Source organism: Canis lupus, chromosome 3 (assembly GCF_003254725.2).
Source record: "Canis lupus dingo isolate Sandy chromosome 3, ASM325472v2, whole genome shotgun sequence".
Lineage (NCBI taxonomy): Eukaryota > Metazoa > Chordata > Mammalia > Carnivora > Canidae > Canis > Canis lupus.
Window position 1 is genome coordinate 66,697,747 of NC_064245.1, and position 23,355 is coordinate 66,721,101.

General features: G+C 36.3%; 1 protein-coding gene and 1 non-coding gene across 7 annotated transcripts in view; one reads left to right on the forward strand and one right to left on the reverse strand.

Annotated features, from left to right (window-relative positions):
• Positions 1 to 299: 299 nt before the first annotated feature.
• RAB28 (RAB28, member RAS oncogene family) overlaps positions 300 to 23,355 on the forward strand; it is a 137,339-nt gene continuing 114,283 nt past the window's right edge. For all 6 annotated transcript variants that reach the window (XR_003132081.3, XR_007409924.1, XR_007409925.1 and 3 more), the window contains exons 1-3: positions 300 to 620; positions 5,262 to 5,358; positions 10,699 to 10,787. Coding sequence is in view for 3 of the 6 variants with exons in the window: in XM_025437404.3 (XP_025293189.1) it covers positions 546 to 620; positions 5,262 to 5,358; positions 10,699 to 10,787 (261 nt within the window). In the remaining 3 variants the exon portion in view is untranslated. The remainder of the gene's footprint in view (positions 621 to 5,261; positions 5,359 to 10,698; positions 10,788 to 23,355) is intronic.
• On the reverse strand, positions 18,619 to 18,735 carry LOC112654209 (small nucleolar RNA SNORA25). Its single transcript, XR_003132870.1, has one exon. It is a non-coding gene; the product is annotated as a small nucleolar RNA SNORA25 (small nucleolar RNA).

The following is a 23,355-nucleotide window of genomic DNA, read 5'->3' on the forward strand; positions in this document are numbered from 1 at the left end:
AGGCGTCCACGCCCCCCCCGTCGGGCTAAACCATTCGCTTCAGTGGGGGACCTGCTCAGGGGGTGATGGAAACACGGAATATGATAGAACATCCGAATGCCACTCGGCTCCTGTTTTCCTACCTGGTTACAGTGCTACATTTTACTCTTCTTCTTCACAGCCGTCCCTGCGGGACTAACGCCCGTGTCGCCCTGCTGGGCTCGAACGCCTCCCCCATCCCAGGCCGGCGAATGGGCCGGCTTGCCAGGGCGGCTCGCGTCGGCGCGGGTTGGCGCAGAGGAGGGGGAGCGCGACTGACGTAGCGCGCGGGGGGCGGGGCGGCGCGCGGGGGGAGGGGAGGAGAGGCGGGCAAGATGGCGCCCGGAGAGTGATTCACCCTAGTTACGTCCAGCGGCCGCTGAGACACCCGGGCGGGGGGTCCTGCCCCCACTGCCGCCCGTCCTCCTCTCCTCCCGCCCCCGGAGACCCCCCCTACCCTTCCTCCCTCTACCTCGGGGTGGGGGTGGGGGTGGGGGTGGGGGAGCGGGCCTGGTTCCCGGGACACCATGTCGGACTCGGAGGAGGAGAGCCAGGACCGGCAACTGAAAATCGTCGTGCTGGGGGACGGCACCTCCGGGAAGGTCAGTCCTCCAGCGGGCCCGCCGTCCCCGGGCTGCAGGAACCCCGGCACCCCCCGCCTCCTCCCCGCCGCTCGGCGTCGCCTCATTACCGCCGGGGCCGGGGCCGGGGCCCGCCAGCCTGGAGGTGGCCTGGGGCCAGGCATCCAGTCGGCGCCGGTGAAGGCTGAGGAGAGCTGTCCAGCTCCCCTTACATTAAAAAAAAAAAAAAAAAAAAAAAGGAAAAAAAAAAAGTCACTTCCCACCTCCCCGCCTGGATCGCGAACTCCTACTTGTTCAAGAGTCGGGCCAGCATCGCCCTCCGGGAGGCTCCCCAGCTCTTCGCCCCCGGGGACTGGCAAGGACCTGCCAAGGCATCTCACCCCTTTTTACTTTAGTCCAGGGCACACTTCGCCGCCGCCCCCCACCCCCGCCCCCGATGCCGGGCCCTCCCCCTCCCCCTCCCCCCTCCGGCCCCTTGACGGCTTCTCGCACCTCCCCTGCGCTGGCAGCTCGCGAGGACTTGGTTGGCTCCGGAATCCCATTCCCTGGGTGACCACTGGGGCTCCTTTCCCTAGCGGGTCGGGACATTGGAGGGCAAACTCGCTGACCTCCTTGTGCTCCAGCGGTCAGGTGGGTATTGCCAGGGATCGCCTCCAAGGGCGAGGTGTGCAAAAATACACGTGAAACGTGAAAACCCACGTAAAGCTTTCAGGACATGGTTGCGCGCTCAGTGAACGCTAGTTGCTGTTTTTATGGCATCGTACCTGTTGGTCCTTGCTCCTGGCACAGCACCTGTCGGCACAAGCATTCATTCCGCAGATACCCGTCGAGCTCCAGCTAGGGGGCTGGATGCTGCGGGTAGAGCTGCGCCCCGGACGGCGGGGGGTCCTACTTTAGGGCCTGGGGGTTGGTGCCGGCTGGGCTGAATAAAGGACACTGAGTGCCCGGGGCTCTCCGACATCCAGGCTGCTTACATGCTGGGCTATAGGGTCTTTAACTCTGGGTTGTGGAGCTCCGGAAATGGGATCCTCATCTCTGGATGCTGGCTCTTTGGGGGAGGGTCCGTGGGACCTCGGAAGGGTCAACGACCGCCCCCCCCCCCCCCCCATGGAGTGAAGCGCCTCTGCCCCGGGTGTCTTCACACCTGTCGCTTCTGTCCCAGGCGCCAACACTGCTTCTGGGAATATTGCTAAAGTCCGTCTCCTTTTCTTCTTCCCTCCCTGTTCCCAGCCAGAGTCCCCAGAAGCGCAGGTTGTTGTGGTGACCGGTTTCCGGCGTCACGATTCCCGGTTACTGGTGCAGCCTGGACCGTGGTTTCCGTGGTGACGGCTGCTCCTTGCGTCTCCCTGGCGGTTGGCCCTTGCAGAGCCGCTCCTGTCGTGGTTTCTGAGACTTGAGATCCTAGGGCACCTGGGAGAGGGGTCCTTCGCGTGCAAAATTTGGAGCATTCTGTTATTTCCTTCTTGCCTTCCCGGAGGATGTTTTGTCACTGCTTTTTGTTGCTGAGGGAAAGCAAACCTAATATGCTCTGATGACCTTTAAAGGTTTTGGGGAACCAACTTTTTGAATGGTTCGGTTGTTTTAGATAAATCACCATTGTTTCTAACACTCTTATTCAATAAAAATTTTAAGGTGTATTTGCACAGTATTTTTATTATTCGATTTTCTTTCGAATACCTTCTGATTTTTTCATTTCCTAAATCCTTTTACGGTCAACTCATAAATGAATTTGTTTTCTGCTTAAAATTACCACGACGATCTATAGCACTGATAACGGTTGTTAAAAGAGACAAAAAATTGCCCATTACCCTACATTCTATCATAATTCTTTAAGCTTCTGTTAATTTCTTTTTTTCTCCCAGTATGTATCAGTTTCATACATGTGTTACTAGTTGAAGTTTGTTCATCACCTTGTATCTGGGTTTTTTATTTAGCCTGTTCTATGTTTTCTTCTCTTTGCTAATTTAGTGTGAATAATTGTGGGTTTTCATCTGTCTAAAATTCTGTCTAGTGTAGGACAAGACATGATTTCTTTCTCTTCCATATTGTTGAATTAGGACTATCATTCTGCTTAAAAGGGTAAGAGTGATAACTCTCTATGGGGTTCTGATTTAGTCTTTATCATCTTAACTAATCTCTTTTAAAACTGTAAAGGCGTTTTCTGCCAGAGATTTTCAGATACCAAAGTCAGAAACCTAACCTTTTTTCATTATTTGTGTATCAAGCTTTTTTCTTCGCCATACCCTATTCAGCTCTCAAGTTATTGGCAGCTACCAACAGTCCCATTCTATTTCCTTTACTATCCTTATATGAATTCAGCCTCTTTCATTTCATTCTTATTTGTATCCTGATTGAACTCGTGGCTATATTTTCTAGCATTAGTTTTTCTTGTCAGTTTTAACTTAATGACATTTAAGTACATGTTGACTTTAAATACACATTGACGGGAGCAATCGAGTATTGAGATAATCATCATTAACAGTTTCTCCAAGAGAAATTTTGCTCCTCCTCCTAGTAACATGTGTTTCTGTTTCTTTCTGTTTTGATTCATACTTTTGATTTTATTACATATTTCTTAAGATTTTTTGAGGCAAAATATTCTTTCTTGGTCTTTTTTTTTTTTTTGTATTAGTAAATGTAGTATGGTAAAAATTGTTAGCAGGAGCTCACCAAGCAAAACAATGTAAAGGATCAGATAAAGATGTTTCAGATATGGTAGATGATTGTTCACCTCACAATTATTTAAGAAGGGTATTTATATAATGACTTGAGAGAAATTATTGAATGTGAAAGAGGCCAGAGAGTCTAGAGTATTGAAGAGGAAGTGCCTACCACTGATTCAGTTGATTCTCTGTTTAATTTTTATGGTATGTCTAGAAATGGTATAAGAACCCATTTTAATATTCTGTGTTCCCAAGCCCCCTGCTTTTGACAGATTATACTTTATTCTAATCAAAAATCTTAGTTTTATGTTTGCCTCAAAAGTGTGAGGGTAAGGCTTTCAGAATCTCAAAGTCCTATTTCCAAAAAAAGAACCCTTGGATTTTTAAAATATTCATTAATATAAAAGTACTGAACTCCGAGAACCTTACGTGAAAGTGAAAAATTACCTTAAATGGCACTATGCTGTTACTTGTACCTTGAGTTTCTCTTTGTCTTGTAGAACTTTATCTACCATCTCTATATTAAACATTTTGAAATATCTGTAATAAATAGTGGCAATTATTTTTCTCTGTAACTCTGAGCCTCTTAACAGAAGATTCTGTACCCTAAGTTAAACAAGTTCAATGGCATAAATAAAGCTAAATGAAACCCAAAAAGTTTTAAAAAAGAATGCTTACCTTTTTTTATTCCAGTCTCTTAGTTTTTATATTATTGTTACATGCTTCAGGAAGCCAAAGAAATATTCATTTGGGTGTAGTGAGTTTATTTCTAAGTGCTTAGGAGAACATCTTTCTTATGGTGCTCAATAAATATTTGGCAATATATCTTAATTATTACAAATGCTGAATATTTAATAAAAGAATTAGAGTTAGGATGTACAAATTGTCATCTGTGTGAAAAATATGGCTTTTGTGTCCAAAGGAATTTTAGGTTTTTTGTTTGAAGGAATTGAAATTTGGCCAAGTTTTCTTTTGCATTGCTGTACTTATGTCATAATTAATTATACTAAGCTATTTTGGAAATTTTATTTTAGTTTTCATTATTTTGGGAATTGACATCTAATTTTAACTTTTAAAATAGAAAAGGGCTATTTTCACTTGGGTAGTCTTTCTTAAAGAGCATGAAAGCATCTCTTGAAGCTGCCTTTCTTCTTTTTGGTGAAGTTTACAAATAGTGCATTTCAAATGTTTAAGAAGCTTTTAAGTTATTATTTCAGTTGTTACCAGAATGATTTTAATTCTTCTTTGATAGGAAACGGTACTCCTGAGTTTTGAATACAACTTTATTAAAAAAAAAAGTGTAGATCTATGTATGTGTGTTCTGGTTATAGTATTCATTAATCTTTATGGTTGTTGGATGGAAAATACTTACTTTGCTAATATTAGTCTTAAAAGTACTGACTTTTAAATTTTAAAGATAAATATTATCTCAATCATACTGTAGGATCATTTTCATTTAACATCTTTAATTTAGAGAAAAATTAGACATTTAAAGATACTTTTTTTGTAGGGAAAAAAGAAAAATTTTATGAATAGGTTTTCCCCTTTTAATTAGTACTTCTTATTTTTGGCTGAGAGCACAGATATTCAGAATATTTAACCTCAGACATGAAATTTAGAGTTCTTTGAAATTTGTGTTAAACTGATTTATATTGATATATAGGATTCAGATCTTTAGTTGTGTTGTTTTACTTTTCTTGTTGATAAATCTCAAATTCTAATTTCTAGCAAGGAGAAGGAGCTTGACTATCAAGGGATTTAAGGAGATCTAACAGATTAGTCTTTTGTTCCCACTGATAGCTGTTGGCAAGTGAAATTTACCTGGTCAAGTATTAAGTCTCTCCTCCCTTTGTAACTGATGAGAACTGCTTAAAGTTGTTTGTTGGATTAATGGTAGTGTAACTACTAAGATTATTTAGTAAGGTTTAGTAATGATTTTATGTTTATATTTTTAAAACAGAGTCATTAATTTTGATATTCTGTGCATCAATTTTTTTAGACCTCCTTAGCTACGTGCTTTGCTCAAGAAACTTTTGGGAAACAGTACAAACAAACTATAGGACTGGATTTCTTTTTGAGAAGGATAACACTTCCAGGTAAGAGAGTAAAAACTCTTAACATAGAAAATGGTACATATCTTACAATAACAGAAATGTGTAAAATAAATTTGGGGGCTGCATCTGCATGAAAATATATATAATTAGCAAATCTATCTTAGATTAGCTTTAATTAGCATCTACCATGAAGACATACTGTCCATGGGTGTGAGAGAAAAGTTTATATATTCCCCTACTTTCCCGCTGTTTTTGACCACTCCACACATTTTTCAAGGATAAACAATAGTTGCTTATAAAATTCTAAGAAGTTTAAAAAAAATCAAATGCTATACAGTTATAAACAGATATCATGAAAACTAAATGTGAAAAGACTGGAAAGGATTATTTTTTTAAAATATTATTTTGATTAGCCTCTGCTTCAGTTTTTTGTTCGAGAGAAAGTTGGAACAGAAGTATAATGTAGCTATGGAACTTCTGTGCTCTAATATGTGAATGCTGTTTTATGCAAGGCAGCATGAAATTGCTGGCATTTAATAGACCACTAAAATTTAGGGTCCCTAGGCACTCATAAAAATACAGTTTGAGCATTCAAGATGTTTCAGTTCACCATGCAAAGAAACTATTTAGATGCCAGTTGCAGCACATTTTGTGGGAAATACAGGGAAATAATAACAAAAAGAGAGTGGTTTCTGTTTTAAGTTAGTTTCTGAACAATTGGGGCTTTAAAATGCTCTGTCCATTCATTTGTGATGGTTAAATTATATGTTTAAAGTATTTTATTAAAAGCAGTTTATCTTGATTGACTTTCTAAACCAGTCCATCCCTCTCCTCTCTGAGGAAACACATTTGAATAAAAACGGTTGCAAGTGTAGTGTCAGATTCATATACTGGAGCATGAGTGATATAGTGGGAAGGGGTTTAATAAATTCCAATATTATTGAAATATGTTAACCTCTCAAACACCCCATCTGTCAGAAAATTCTCCATGAAAGTTTTAGAGCAGCTAATGAAAACTCTTGGTAATTGAAAGTATTCTGCATATCTTACTAGTAATATGCTCTATTATATTTTGTGATTGTCTATATTCAGCTACCAATGAAAAATAAATTGAAAGATACAGTATGAGAAAAGAATTCCAACTTTCTATTACTATGTTATTGTTCAGCAAGAGGCTTAATGAGAAACATATGTATATTTTGTTTCATTTGTATTTCCTTTTAATGTATTCAAAACTGAAAAATCTCATTTTATTTTTATTATTCTCATTTGTTTGGATAGGTTAATGCTACATTCAGAGTATTTATAGAGGTCACTAGAAGAATACATGCACAAAATATATAATGTACATGCTGAAAGCTTATTTATTGCAACAGTTGTCTCAGAGATGCTAGTTGTACACAGAGAACCTTAATATATACATTTAGTTATTGACTGTTGTTTTTGTTGCTAATTAGCAAGAGCATCAGCTTTCTGTACCATTAATATTATTTCATTTTTCTGACTTTTTTTAGTTCAAAGGCAACAAGCACCATTCAATCATTAAAACTATTTTAGGACAGATTTTGAACATTTTATGTAGGTGATACATATACTGATTTCTCATCTGTTGCACAATACTACCCATTTTGAAGTTTTGATTACTTTGTAAAAAATATTTGGTATTTTTGAAATCAAAATTTATAGTATAATATTTTAGAGTTAGAAAATACTTGCATTAAAAATGTTAGGAAATTTATATTCTTAACAAATGTATATTTTAATGAATTCCTGATTAAGTTTTTTTTTGATGGGTAAGTTCCAGAAAAAAAAAATTTTTTTTAAGGCAATTGGTTTTATGTTACTTAATGGATTCAAAATTGTGTTAGCAATATCAGTAGGAAAAAAAAATTTTTTTTTTTTGATTTTATTGATTTATTCATGAGAGACACACAGAGAGAGAGAGAGAGAGAGAGAGAGAGAGAGGCAGAGACACAGGCAGAGGGAGAAGTAGGCTCCATGTAGGGAGCCCAACGTGGGACTTGATCCCGGGTCTCCAGGATCACACCCTGGGCTGAAGGCGGTGCTAAACCTCTGAGCCACCTAGGCTGCCCGAAAAAATTGTTTTAATGTGACTTGATTTTATATAGTAAGTACATTGAGAAATGAGATAAATAAATTACAAGGTGCATAGTATAAACTTTATGTATTTTAACCTTAATTTTAATTCATTGTAAGTGTCAAATTAGGATGATTAATATTTGTATCATTTGCTAAAACATCAGAGGCAGCATTATTGAATTTAAAGTAAAGAGCATACTGGGTGAATCTAATGTTTGTTAAGTATTCTAGTAAGTCTTCTGTCCATTCAGATTGTTAGAGGTGAATACCTCCTGTCCATCTATTGACATTCTCTTCATGCAAGTTTTCAAGGTCATTACTTTGTAAATATTCATCCATTTTAGTATATTTCATGTTCCGGTATGCTGTATAGTCTGGATGCAACCACTGTGCAGAGTTTACTGCTTAAAATAGTGTATCTGTTAGTCAGAGATTCTGCTGATAGAGCTTCTTAAGAGCCTTAGTCAAAATACTTTCAGGAAGCTTGTGGGTACAGTCCAGTAAACAGCGTTCTACTGTGAAAAGGATTTCTAAGTCTTTAGCACAAGAAGTGGGCAGACTTGTGTTTTTAGTTCCATCTTGACTATGCAGCACTTTAAGTAAGGTTAACCAAGGCACCAAGTGTACTTTTACAAGGTCACTGTTGAATCCTCTTGGTGGCTTTGATTCATACCAAAAGCAACTTACCTGTATTTTGTCACCTCATTTATTTTGTTTTTTTTTCCCTTGGTTACATGTCATTTCTTACCGAGAAACAGGAATTTTGTAGCATTTTGCATTTGAGATTATATTGTGGACAGTTTCCTTAATGTTCTTTGTTAGTTGGAAATTTATATTAGATGGGTTCTTGATTTTTTAAAAATTTTATAGTATTGATTATTTGAATACTCTTTAATAGGTTATTAGCTATGTCATTTTGAAAATATACATGGAGACTTTTTATATTTATGTTTGGGGAAATTAAAATGAATATTGAAAAAAAATAAAATGAATATTGATTGGAGTTCCATCTTTATGTGATTTTTGTTTCCCAAATAGAGAACCCGTTTATTTTTATTTTTATGTGTTAATAAGTCTAAAATTCAAATGTGGAAGTTAAAAATATGTTCCTAGACATATGAAATAACTATGAAGTTAGTATCACTTGTTGAAGCTATAATGATGGCAAAAGTGCTTTTTTTGGCTAGTTTTGTGGGTTATCAGTAATACATAACTATTTTTATTTCTGAGGCACTAGAATATGTATATTAAAAAAATAAGCCAACAACAACAGTGTTTATTTAGAAAGATATAAATTTAAAAAAACCCTGCAACACATGATATAAATATAAACTTCTCAGATGGGAGGCAACTGAATAAATGATTTAGTCTTGAAGTGATGTAGTCAGGATTTGGAAATATGAATATCATGTTCGTAAAATTGTAGCTAAGGTGTTCGCAATAACTAATTTAGATGGGATCTGTCAGAATTTAAAGGAAGAAAAGCTTTCTAATTTTTGATATGAAGCTAAGGGATAAGATTTATTGGCCTTGAAGAAAATGGGAGTCAGTGCCTTTTATGAAGTGTTGCGTACGGTCTTACTGTAAGAAAGTTATATTGTTAAGCACTGTTTTTTTTTTTTTTTTTGAAGTAAACAAATGACTGTAAAGAGTGTGCAAGTAAAATGAATAGAGTACTGCCTATTTATCTAGGGGCCTCAGAAGAGATTTAACATACTGCTAGTGACTGCTAGTCCTTTCTCACCTGCTTAATTTGAGACAGTGTCATAGGAGAATGAGATCAGCTTTGAAACATGAAAAATTTAGATTTTTTCAGTAAGTGGGTTTATCCCAGTTGTTGAATAAGTCTTACTTGATCTGTGACATTTTGGTTTTCGTCTTCACAGAGCTTTAAGAACATTTTTGCATTAGTCTGTGAGCGTTGAAAGTGTGTGTATGTGGGAATGATGATGGGTGATAAACTTCAGGAACTCTCATTAATGCTAATGGAAGTTCCTCATGTAAATCTCAGCACGTTGGCTGAAGCAGAGACCTATCTCAAAATAATGGAAAGATTGTAATACAAACCCAACACAACTTAGAGTTAAGGGTAAAACTTGCCTGGTTAATCCAGTGTTGTACTTGCTTTTCAGTTAAATGGTGTGACTAACATTCTCTGATTTTAATGTTTGGCATTGGCATAAAAATTCAGGTCTATAATCTTTTTTTTATTGTTTTTGAAGCAAACACATTTTTTTTAGTGCCTTACATTTTTGTTTTAAGCTTTTTTGATTGCAAATCATTCAGAAAGGTTTCTTTTTTAGTATGGGAGCTTGTTTTGAAGGTGCTAGTTGAGGCTTTGTCTACTTGTGGAAAAAATTGCATTATTTTATTAGGAGAAATACTTTGAAATGTTAAACTAAAAAGTATGTTGGACATGGTCTTTAACTTCTGGGGTTATGCATTTATAAGAGAAAATAGCTTATCTAGTAAATTTTTGTATCATCCAAATATTTTAAAAAATAGACATAAGAATTTTAAAGATTGCTTTTTAGTATTTCTAAATGCTTTTGTAATGATTGTGTGGAGATTTGTTCCAGCATTATGAAGGCTTTGAAGCACATGTTATAATTTGTTTCAATGGAAATGCTTTAAACGATTACAAATGCTTCATAATATTTAGTGATATACTGGGTATGTATCCTATACTTGTTAGGAAGAGGGCTATCGTATGTGTTTATATTTTATAGGTTAAATTTGAAAACATGTAGTTTTAAAAATTATGTTTTCTATTCCATATCATAAGTGACATTTAAATTTTAGAAGTTCATCAATTTAAGTTGAAACTCTGGGTCCATTTTTGTAGTCTTATTAATCTGTATTAGAACCTATAGAGTTTAGAGTTTATAGTAAAATTCATTATGTGCTACAGGGTAGGTTAGTATATAAAGTTTATTTTTAATGTATAGTTTTTTACCCACTGTACAAGTGTTTTATCATTCCGTTCTCTGTTTAAGAGAACTTTTTTAAAAGTTTTGAGTAGATTATGAATTAAAGCTTTTTGTTGTTGTTGTTTTGAAGGTGATTATAAATTTGGTTCTATAGAAATGGGGTAAATGCGTAAACCTAAATTCCCCATTATGATTTCTTTTGATATTGTTTCACAATTCCAAATATCTGACCATGCAGAATAAAAGGCAAATTAGCTACACAGTTTATCATTGTGACTTAGTATTTCCTGAAACTGTATTCATTTCTTATTTTCTTACTTACCTTTTCTGTATTCTTGTTTTTATATTTAAGGAAACTTGAATGTTACTCTTCAAGTTTGGGATATAGGAGGACAGACAATAGGAGGCAAGATGTTGGATAAATATATCTATGGAGCACAGGTACGATGTAAATTCTATGATTATTCCAATACTGAAAATACTCCTCTCACAAGCACATATAACTGGGTACACACACACACATACACACACTCTTTATAACTTGATTTTTATCTGATATGTTAGAGAAACTGATTTTATCTTTGTGCTAATCCTTTGGTTTCATCCTCCCCAAATTATAGTTGAAATGATTTGGGTCAGGGAATTGGTGTGACTCTAATAGCTTTCCTATGCTTCCTTATATTGCTAGATATTTTTATCAGCAGTTCAGTAAATGTAGTGATAGGTGATATTTTATATTTATTAGCTGATTTGGTTATAGAGACTGCTTTCAGAATGTGTAAACTGAATGAAAAATATAGAAGGGGAAATTTCATTTTAAGTTATAAGGACAAAAAGCATATTTATATATTTTTGTGCTATGAATTAGTTTACTAAATATTTATAGTTCTTCAGATTTAATACATATCAGTATATTGCATAAGCAAACTATGAATAATTCTATATATGAAGCACATAACAATATTTTTACATGATAATGATGTCTTTTCAGAAGAAAATCTATGTAGGCGGAGAAAAACTGCTTAAATAATAATATGACAAAATTCTTAGGCAGCATGAGTTTATATAGACATAATTTATAAGCTGTTAAATTATTATACCAATAGAAAATATGCATGATAGTGATATACTTCAAAAAGTTAATTATTGACCTGCTATTTATTTTTGCTTATTCTTCCACTCTACTGTGTGTCTTTTACACTGTCATGAGGCATTAGAGGGGATAATAGTCATAATCCTTCTTTAGGTCTTTATTGGATTTAAATGTTTTAAGTGGGAGAGTCTTACCTTGCTTCTGTGAAACTGTTGTTTCTGAGGAGTCCAGGAGACAAAGACAGAATGTTAAGCACTGTTCTGTATGAAGTTTAATGCTTTACTTATATGATGGCCTTCATTTTGGATGGAAAATAGATTCTGAGTTATTTTCTAAAACATTTAGAGGAGGATAAATGAAGCTCATATGGTTCTAAATCATATGTGAAGGCCCCAGAATTTTGTTTTTTTGCATTATTGACAAATAGATTTGGCTCTTAGGATTACTTTTCCTATGCCACTTCTATGCTGTCCTTTGTCTCCTGGAAAATCTTCCTGCTCATTTAGGATTTTTGCTTGTGACCATAACATTTGATATTTATGCATGTTTGTTTTTCTCTTAAAAGATATACCTCAAATTTTTGTGTCTGGCTTTTTCGTTGTTTAATTTTTTCTATTTTAAACTGATTACATTCAAAGTAGATATTAAGATAAAGAAAAATTGCTGGACAGAGATTTGTGGAAGTCACAGTTCTTTCTTTCACTCACCTATTTGATAAAATAATCTCTTTCCTCTTTGTCCATTAAAGTCTACCTTTAAAGGTTCGTATTGGATTTAAAAAAATGCATTAGGTTAGTCAAGCTTCTCATAATATTTGACTCTCAATGTCAAATAAAATGACTTTTTATTGTTTATAGATTATCTAGAACGAGTTCCTCTTCTAGAACAGGAAGATTTTATGAATCTCAAAGCAAATAATACTATAAAATTCAATGAACAAATTTTTTTTTTTCACTAAAAATTGAGGTAATATAATGCTCGTGATTTGGATTCTCTTAATTTTACCTCTACATCATTTAAAAATTTATTATTTGATTTATTTATTATTTGCTTAATATAAAATTGTATATAAAATTAATGTTGATGTGAAATTGACATGATATAAAATTAACCACTATAAAAGTATATAATCAGTGGCATTTATTGCACTCACAATGTTAGGTGGCCATTCTTTTAAATCATTTTTTTGCAGTATTTTATGCTATTATGTAACTGCTTAAAATCAGCAGACTTTATTGGTCAAATTTGTAGAAATTTTTAAAAATTTCATCTTTTTTGAGAGGACCTGAGTTTAGTAAAATGTCTATATTCTCTTCTGTGAGAGAGAGCATGTTATATTCCTTCTTATAACTTGTCTAATATTTCTGTTTTGAAGGTACATATGACAATTTTTTCTCTTGATGGTGCCTTATATTGTTTATACTTCACAATTTCTGTGGATATAATAAGAGTATATACCCTGTATTATTGAATAATAACATAAGTACAGTATTTCTGAGTTCATGAACATTTTCATGAAATTCTACCAGGAAACTAGGAATTCTGAGATGATAAAATTAATTATCATAAATTAATGATAATATAATAAATTTTCTCTGCTTTTCAGAGATTCTAAATTAGATTATGGAAAATACATAAAATACATTTACCAACAATTTATTTGGTAAAATATAGGTAAATTTTTTATCTAAACCAGAGAAACTCTGATGACAATTTACTACCATAAATTGGAGGGGGGGATGTTACTTTTCAAAAACATTGATTTCAAAAACATTCCAATATTAAGCTATACTTAATAGCTTTATATTATATAATAATATAATTATTCCTCAAAGTTGATCGGTACTGCTTCTGGAGTTCTTGTAGATGCTTATATTATTCATGAGTCCTTTGCATTTTGGTCTATGTGCCACAGGATAGAAATCATTCAGAAATGATTTTTTAAGATTTTATTTATTTATTCATGAGAGACAGAGAGAGAGAGAGAGAGAGAGAGAGAGAGGCAGAGACACAGGCAGAGGGAGAAGCAGGCTCCATGCAGGGAGCCTGATGTAGGACTCGATTTCGGGTCTCCAGGATCACGCCCTGGGCTGAAAGAGGCGCTAAACCGCTGAGCCACCCAGGCTGCCAAGAAATGATGTTTTGACAGACTGTTTTGAGGACATCAGTTTAATGTATTATTTAAGATTTTACTTTAGGTTCTCTATGTATTGTATATAGAAAGAATTATCATATGCATATCTGGGCTATTAAGCTAGTGAATCTATTTTCCTTAAAGCATTTCTTAACTTTAAGAAGCTTATTGGTGGGCTGGGAATGGACTTAGATTCAAATAGAACTGATTATTGTACCCTGTTCACATTTTCCCCCCAGTAGGATTAAACTTTAGTAGTCGTCTATTGAATAGTGTTGGTTGAAACAAAATTGGATTGACACCCAAGAAAGAATTAGTGAGGTATTTTGACAAGAACTAGTTCTAAGAATTGAAGTATTTCCCAGTTAAATTCCCAGATTTTAAATTAACTTAAAATTTTCTAGGAGTCTTCAGAAAGATGTTATAGGCTATTTTTCATAGTGGTTACGAGCAAACACACAGTACATAGTGTTTAGTGCCCTGTAACCTGTGGCTAACAGAGGCTAATAACAAACCTCAGAGAAGGACTGGGTGTTTCATTTTTGTAGCTCTTTCCGTCCTGGAATCTAAGTGGTTTGCAAACACTGCCCTACTGAGTATAAACTCAATGAAGTGTAGTCATTTGTGAGGCAGAACATAACTACTATTGTGTGCCAGTGCCCCACACAGATGAGGCAGCCTGTTAGCTACCAACAAAAGGATTTGGCTGCCTGTATGGCAGCTGCGGAGAGTGCATCTCAAAGCTGGACTCTCTGAGACCCTCTGCTGTCTTTTACTGTGCATTTTTTTAGTTGGATATTTGCCAACTTATAACTGATTATACAGACCTCTCTTGCGTTAGTGTTTCTTCCTACAAGTTGTACTTTTTCAGCAAAGTGTATATATGGTAAGGACTATGGTACCATCTATATGATTTAACCTATTTCCACATATTATTAAAAGCTAAAGTAGATTGTCATACAAATCAGGGAGAAAAAAAGTACCTGGATTATGGGAACTGGGAACCTTTCATTTTGGGCAAGGTTAAGTAGTTGTCTGTGTACTGTGCCTGTTAAATTTCAGAACTAAATCCGTACAAAAATTTACAGTAGTTAAGTATTGTCCTTTAAGACTTCAGTATTCCTTTGAAAATGCTATCTGGTTAATGGCTCATCATGTTCGTTAGATATGGTGATAAGTAAAATAGATGAAAACAAAGAACTGTATAAAGAAACTTTATGTAATATTTACTAAAAGTTGAGGTTTATGAAGAGAAGGGGTGGGAATCTTTTAGGAATTGCAAGGGGAAAAGGTGAAGTTAAGGCATAGAAAATATAGGGAATTTTTGTTGAAGAATTTGAAGATATAGAAGGATGTATTAAGCTTGAAATCTGATTTCCAAAAGTCACAGCAAAAAGATTTGGGATGAAGGGAAACAGTTGGAGGGTAAATCGGGAAGAGCAAGCATGGGGCAGCATGGGGAAAAGACACAGGAGAAAGATGAATGGCAGATAGGTGATAAAAGTGCGGTGATAAAAGTGCATTGGGGACATGAGACTGGGAGATGGGTTTCGATGGCCACAGGGTTGCCAAGAAAATTACTTCCAGCAGTTCCTAGTAGATTGCTTCAGTTGTTGCCAAGTTGTTACATTTCTGAGGGTGTTATACTTTCTTGTGGCTGAGAAGATTCTGATAGTTTTCTGGAAGCAGTCAGAGGAGGTCCTGATTGATGGATGTGGTGAGAGATTCAGGGCTTTGAGGGTGCTTGTGTTATAGGCTCCTGAAAAGGTGAGTACTCAGAGGTCTGACTTTGGTATATTGAAGCTGGTGTGTAGAGGCCTTGGCGGGGGTCAATGCCTGCTTGTATGAGTTTTGGTAGTTCGTGTCTTTCAAAGAATTGGTCCCTTTCATCTATGTGATCAAATTTTTGGCGGTAAGAGTTGTTTATATTACTCCCTTGCTATTCTTTTAATGTTTGTGGGATGGCTCCTCATTAATTTGCATTTTCTGTTCCCTCCTCTCTCTCTCTCTTTTTTTTTTTTTTGGTTAACCTGGCTATGGAGGTTTACTATCTTTTGGTGTTGTTGATTTTTTCTATTATTTTCTTCTTTTAAATTTACTTGATCTCTGCTTTAGTTCTTGTGAGTTTTCTGATCTGCTTTCATTAAGCTTAAATTGCTTTTCCTCAGTTTCTTCAAGTAAAAACTTAGATTATTGATGTTTTTTTTTCTTTTCTAGTATGTACATTCAATGCTATACATTTTCCTCTACCCACTGTTTTTGCTATATCCCACAAGTATTGATAGGTTGTGTTTTTATTAATTTAAGATATTTTTTTTTAAATATTTTATTTATTTATTCATAGAGACACAGCTAGAGAGAGAGAGGCAGAAACACAGGCAGAGGGAGGAGCGGGCTCCATGCAGGGAGTCCGACGTGGGACTCGATCCAGGGTCCCCAGGATCACGCCCTGAGCTGCAGGCGGCGCTAAACCGCTGCGCCACCGGGGCTGCCCTAATTTAAGATATTTTAAAACTTATCTTGAAACTTCTTTTTTTTTGATCCATGTGTTATTTAGAAGCATGATGTTTAATTACCAAAGGTTTTGAGTTTTTCCAGCTATCTTTCTGTTATTGATTTCTAGCTTAATTCCTTTGTAGTTTCAGAACATGCTTGGTATTATTTCTAGTTTTATAAATTTGTTAAAGTATGATTTATGGCCCAGAATGTAGTCTGTTTTGGTGAATGTTTCATGTGAGTTACTTATTATCTGCTTGCTTAATGTATCAGTCAGTGAAAAAAAGTGCATTGATGTCTCCAACAGTACTAATGGATCTGTGGATTTATAGTTCTATCAGTTTCGGCATTACATATTTTGATACTCTGTTGTTAGATGTATATTCATAAAGGGTTGTTACGCATTCTTGGAAAATTGACCCCTTTATCATTATGCCGGGTTTTATACTTAATACCTTTCCTTATTCCGAAGTCTGTTTTGTCTGAAATAAATATGAATAGAATATTCCAGTTTTGTTATCAGTAGTGCTAGCATGGTATTTCCCGATCCCTTTACTTTTAATTGTGTCTTTATATTTAAAGTGAATTTCCTTTGGGCAGTGTATAGTTGAATCTTGAATCTTTTTTTCGTATCCTCTGGCATCCTGGCCTTTAATTGGTATATTTAGACCATTCACATTTAAAGTGATTATTGATACAGGTTGGTTAATTTCTGTCATACTTGTTTTCTATTTCTTGTGCTAGTCTTTTAAAGTTTTCATTGTTTTATTTGAGCATTTTAACTCTTAGCCTATTAGTTAAACACTTTTTTTTTTTTTTTAAGCAATTGCCTTGGAGTTTCCAAATATATATATTTTTAACTAGGTTAAGTCCACCTTCACATGGCACTGTATTGCTTTGCCTGTATAGTTCAGATACTTGATAAAAGCATATTCTTAATCCATCCCCCATCCTTTATGACATGGCTGTCATTCATTTCACTCACCCATATGCTGTAATTATTCAATACATTGTTATTACTATGGCTTTAAAAAGTTGTATTTAAAAAAAGTTGTATTTTATATAATCTAAGAATAAAAAAATGCTTTTATTTTACCTTTACTTACTCCTTTTCTGATGCTCTTCCATTCTTTATATAGAAATCAGTTTCTGACCCATATCATTTGTCTCTCCCTGAGGGCCTCTTTTAATGTTTGTTCAGAGTAGGTTTGCTAGCTATGAAGTCCCTCAGGTTTTGTTTATTTTGAGAAAGTCTATGTCTCACTTATGAAGCATAATTTTACATATACAATTCTAGATTGGTCCTTTCCTTTTTCAACATTTTAAATATTTCGCTCCTTTCTTTTCTTATATAGTTTCTCTGTTCTGTAATTCTTATCCATGTTCCTCTAGAGATAACGTAGTAGTTCCTCTCATCAACCCTTCTCTCACCCCAGGCATCTTTTAAGATTTTTCTCTTAGTTTATTTGTTTTTTTTTTTTTAAGCTTTTTATTTATTTATTCATGAGAGACACAGAGAGAGGGAGAGAAGCAGAGATACAGGCAGAAGGAGAAGCAGGCAAGGAGTCCAATATGGGATTCGATCCTGGGACTCCAGGATCACGCCCTGGGCCAAAGGCAGGCACTAAAGGAGTCCGATATGGGATTCGATCCTGGGACTCCAGGATCACGCCCTGGGCCGAAGGCAGGCACTAAACTGCTGAGCCACCAAGGGATCCCATCCCAGTTTATTTGTTTTAAGAGAGAGCGAGAACTTGTGTGAGTGAGAGGCTGTGGGGGAGGGTTGGCAAGCAGAGGGAGAGGAAGAGAGAATCTTAAGCAGGCTCCATGCCGATCTCATGACCCTGAGATCATGATCTGAACCAAAATCAAGAGTTAGACACCTAACCGACTGAGCGACCAAGGTGCCCCTCGTAGTGTTTTGTGTTAGTTTGAATATATGGTGTGCCTACATGTAATTTTTTTGGCATTTGTCCTATTTGTTGTCTTCTGAGATTTCTAGATCTGTGGTTTAGTGTCTTTAATTGATTTATGGAAATTTCTTGGCTATTGTTACTTCAAATATTTAAGTTCCATTCTCTTTTCTCCTTCTGGTAGTACAGTTACATGTATGATATACCATTCAGAATTGTCACATAGTTTTTTTGATGTTCTGTTTTATTCATTCTTTTTCTCTTTGCATTTCAGTTTTGGAAATTTCTGTTACCTTAAAGCTTACAAATTCTTTCCTAGGCTGTGTCTAGTCTACTGATGAGCCCATCAATGGCATTCTTCATTTCTGTTGTAGTAGTTTTGATATCTAGCATTTCCTTTTTATTATTCTTAGTGTGTCCATCTCTTTGTATACATTATCCATCAGTTCTTGTATTTTGTCTACCTTTTCCATTGGAACTTTTTAAGTCATTAAATTTTTATTTCCTTCTGCTGCCAATCACTGTAGTTCCTCTAAAGTCAGAATCATAATCTTCAAAATAGCCCTGAGGACAAATGTATATTTGAAAGACATTTCTTCTTTCCTACTTGACCAGTCCTGGATAGAAGCAGCTAAATCTTGTATCTCTTCAGGAAAACATAGCACTATTACATCCTATGGAGAACTCTAATATTTGGTCACAGAGTTAAGAGCCCTTGGTTTTAGTTCCACAAAGCCCTCTTTGAAATGACCTAGCCATTGGAACCTTTTTAAAAATATTTATCATAGTTGTTTTATAGTTCTGATCTGATCATTCCAAAAATCCATATCATATTTGAGTCTGGTTCTAATGCTTTTTCCTTCAAACTGCCTTTTAGTGTGTCTTCTAATTTTTTCTTGAAAGTGAGATATGATGTATAGAGTAATAAGAACTCAGGTAAATAGGCCTTTAGTGTGAGGTTTTATGTTAATTGGCCAGGAGTTGGTCTGTCTGAATGTTTGCTGAGGCTCTAGGTGCCAGAGACATCCAATTCCTCTAATATCTTTGTTTTTTTCTCCCCTTTCTCAAAGAACGCTTCCTTTGAAGTTTGTGTTTTGCAGTTCTTTCAAGTGTAATATACTACTATTACACTGGATCCCAGTTGGTGTTATGGTAAAGTATGGAGGCAGGGAAGCTTTCTATACTCTTACGATTAAGTCACAGTGTTATAGTGGACCTGTGTTCCTTGGCTGTGACTGTCACAGGTATTCATTAGCTCTTCCCACTTGGGTGAGACCGGATGGCTAGAAGGGCCTGGAGATGGGAACCAGTTCTCTTCCTGTGTGAAATAGGACACCGACTAAGCATTTTTCCTGGACAGTATGCCTTTTTTAATGGATAGTACTCTGGGTGTATTTTAAAATGGTTCATTTCTCCCTTGCCATGTCAGAGCCATGTGAGCAATCTTTCTTGATGCTTTACCAGGAGGATCTGATGGGATTTCTGCAGGTAAAATCCATGAGTTTATCCCCGTAACAGTGTTGCCTTGCAGTTTTTCATTCTCAAAGTGGATCACACGCAGCCTCCAGCAGTTTATCAAAATTGTTATTTAAATGTTGCCACCCTTTACTGGCCATAGTGGCTTCTGCTTCAGGTAAGTTCATTTTGGCTCTGACTCTTTGGATTCACCCAACTCCCAGATTTCAGAGTGGTGATTTATTCTGCAAACTCAGCTCTCTGCTTTGTTCAAGAAAAGTCATTGATTTTTAGTTTGTCTAGGTTTTTTCTTACTGTAAGGACAGACGTGACGACTTCCAGGCTTTTTACAGGTCAGAGTTGAAACTGAAAATTCTAGAACTTTTTTTGTATTTTAATGCCTTTTTGGTTTTCTCATTTTCCCTTTTCAGATTTTGACCTCATTGGTGTAGGTCAGAACCGATGAAAGATTGTCATGTTAGGAGCAAAGATGGAATCACGTTTTTTTTTACGTTAAGGTGTTATTGAGACTGGAGTATGTGAACAGATGTTTGGGTTGGTGGATAGTTAGATTAATGAGAGGCATTTATTCTTCTCCCTTTCTTATGAGTTCTGGAAGATTCATAAGTATTGCTCTCTGAAAAATATAGGACACATTGATCTAGATCAGGAATTGGCAAACTTTTCCTTAGAGAACCAGATAAAAAATATTTTAGGTTTCACAAGCCATACTGTCTCTGTTGTAGCTACTCAGTTCTGCAGTTAGTTGTAGTATAAAAGCAGCCATTGATGATACTTAAACAAATAAGTATGACTATATTTCAATGCAAGTTTATTTATAAATATGGTCTTTGAGCCAAATTTGACCTGGGGCCATAGTTTATTAACTCCTGTAGTATTTAATTAAAAATATTTTATTTATTAGAGGGAGAGAGAGCCTGCTCTAGTGGTGGGGGAGGGGCAGAGGAAGAGAGTGAAGAAGAAGTGGAATCCCTGCTGAGCAGGGGAGTATGATGTGGGGCTCCATCCCAGGACCCTGGGACAGTGACCTGAGTCAAAGGCAGACACTTCATGGACTGAGCCACCCAGGTGCCCTGATTTTTTTTTTTTTTTTTTTTTTTAAGTAGGCTCCATGCCCAGCATGGAATCCAATGTGGGACTTGAACTCATGACCCTGAGATGCAGACCTGAGCTGAGGTCAAGAGTCAGAGGCTTAATCAACAGAGCCACCTGGGTGCCCCAGTAGTATGTAATTTTTATTCTGTAGTTCTGCTCTAGTACTGATAACAAACAGATGGTGACCACATTTTATTTGCATATTCTATCATATTCACATATTGACCCATGCTGAGGTGAAGATTTTCATATATTGATTTAGAAGAGTTACAAAAATCTTAAGGTTTATTATTATTTTTTATTTTTTTAAAGCTTTTATTTATTTATTCATGAGAGACATACAGAGAGAGGCAGAGGCACTGATAGAGGGAAAAGCAGGCTCCATGCGGGGAGCCCGATATGGGACTCAGTCCTAGGACTAGGATCACGACTTGAGCCAAAGGCAGATGTTCAACCACTGAGCCATAGTGGCGTCCCAGTCTTAAGGTTTAAGAGGTATCCTAGGTCAACGGCTCAACCTATGAGTGTAAAAACTATCTCAAAGTTGCCTTGAAAATGTGATTCTTACTCGAATAATAAGAAATTCCCAGCAATTATGTAGCATGTTTTTTTTTTAAATAAGTCTGTTTTGGGGTGCTTAAGTGGCTCAGTTGGTTAAGCATCTGCCTTTGGTTCAGGTCAGGATCCCAGGGTCTTGGGATTGAGTCCTGCATCAGGCTCCTTACTCATCAGAGAGTCTTCTACTCTCCTCCATTCACCTCTCCCCCCACTCAAGCTTTCTCTTGTTCTCTGTCTCTCAAATAAATAAATAAATAAATAAAATATTTAAAAAAGAATAAGTATTTTTATACTTCACATAATCGTGTAGACATGGCAAGTATTATAAAGGTGAATGACAGAAGCATTCCCCAAGATCAGCAGGTGGTAGGGCCAAAACTGCAATCTAATAACAATCTGACTTTCAGGGCAAAGCTCTTTTAACACAATATATTGTATCATTCAAGTCAACTGGACATAGAGTCAGTAGGTTGAAGATTAGTTTTCTTCAAAAGCCAGTTCTGGGGCATTTTTCTTTTTTTTCTTTAAGATTTTATGTACGTATGGATGAGAGAGAGAGTGCACGTGTGTGCGCATGGATGCGTGTGTGTACAGGAGAGGCAGAGGGGGAGAAAGAGGAAGAGGGAAAGAATCCCAAGCAGATTCCATGGAACATGGAGCCCAACCCGGGGCTTGATCTTATGACCTGAACTGAAACCAGGAGTCAGATGCCCAGCTGACTGAGCTACCCAGGCACCCCTGTGGCATTATTCTTAATAAGAAAAGTGGACTTTTGCTGAGTATTTCAAATAATTCTATGTTGGGCATTATTTCAAAGCATTTGGGAAAATAGAGATAGGTGTCTGTGTTATCAAAATGAATCAGTCAAGTGATTTTGCATAAAAATTTTAGAATATTTAAACTGGAAGGGATCTTATAGACCATTTACTTTTAATGATCTAATTTTAGAGGCGAAACAACCTGAGGCCCAGGGAAGCTAAGTGACTTGGGAGCCAGGTGTAATTTAATAAAAGAGCATGGTATTAGAAAGTTATAAGAGTAATATGCTATAACTGACTTGAGAAAGTCAGTCGTTAAGTTTTTGGAAATTTTTGTGACCCAGTTGAATACATTCATGATTAAAAATTATATATAAACTCATAAAATATGCTAGAAACAAAGATACATACACAAATACATCATTTACTAATTTTATCATATATTTTTGCTATTTATGTTTTTGAAATTATTTATGTCTAGTGTATTTGTATGGTGCAGGTGTAATATGGTGGTGTCCTACCCAGCTCTCCTCAGTAAAGTGACCTCAGTAGCTTGAAAATGGCCCTAGTGGAGTATTTACACCATAAAAATAGGTAAATTCTACAAATCATACTCTGAAATTCCGTACCCCTACCACAACCCTAGCCAGTTGATTAATATTTACCGGCATATCACTGGTATGTGTGTTCTATACTTGTCTGTTTACGTACCTGGCCTTGCTGCAAGACAGTGTCTTGAGGTTTGTAATTTATGCCCTTAGGACCCAGCACAATGCTTGGCATATAGTTGGCAGACAAATGCTTATAGAATGAATGAGCGCGCTTTATATTCATTCAGCCCTTGATTCATATCTGGCTTCATCACTTGCCTAGCTGTGTGACCTTGGTTATTATAATGTCTGTTTATTAGTATAATGAGAATAAGAATACCACTGTTGCATGATTGCTGTAAGGCCTAATGAAAAGGTCTAAATATATGTCAAGGTACATAGTAGGTACAAAAATGTAGTTAAAATTTATGATTATAACCTAAGAAGAAGGAGACATAATGCTATTAGGGTCCAGACTTACACTATATGCAGAACTTTGATTAAGTGTTTGACCACAAACTGGATGAGAATCAAGAATGTGGCACTGTTATTTTTGTGTATGTACATACTTCTCCTTCCCACACAAAATAATGGGATATATTAAAAGGAATATGATATATAAGAGGCAGGAAGCAATCCCTCTGTTATATTTGGTTTTGTTCAGGCTCTTATTACAGTATCATGTCCAGTTTTACATTGCTCATTTTAAAGAGGATGTCAAAAAGCTGTATGTAGTGTGTCCTGGGAAGAACCCAACAACTATGATTAAAGGGATAGAAAATAGGTCCTTTGAGGCAAGTTTAAGGAATTGAGTTTGTTTATTCTGGAAAGGAGACGGTAAAGGAGTTACTTAACTATCTTCAAGTACATGAAGGGTTATTATAAAGAGGATACTC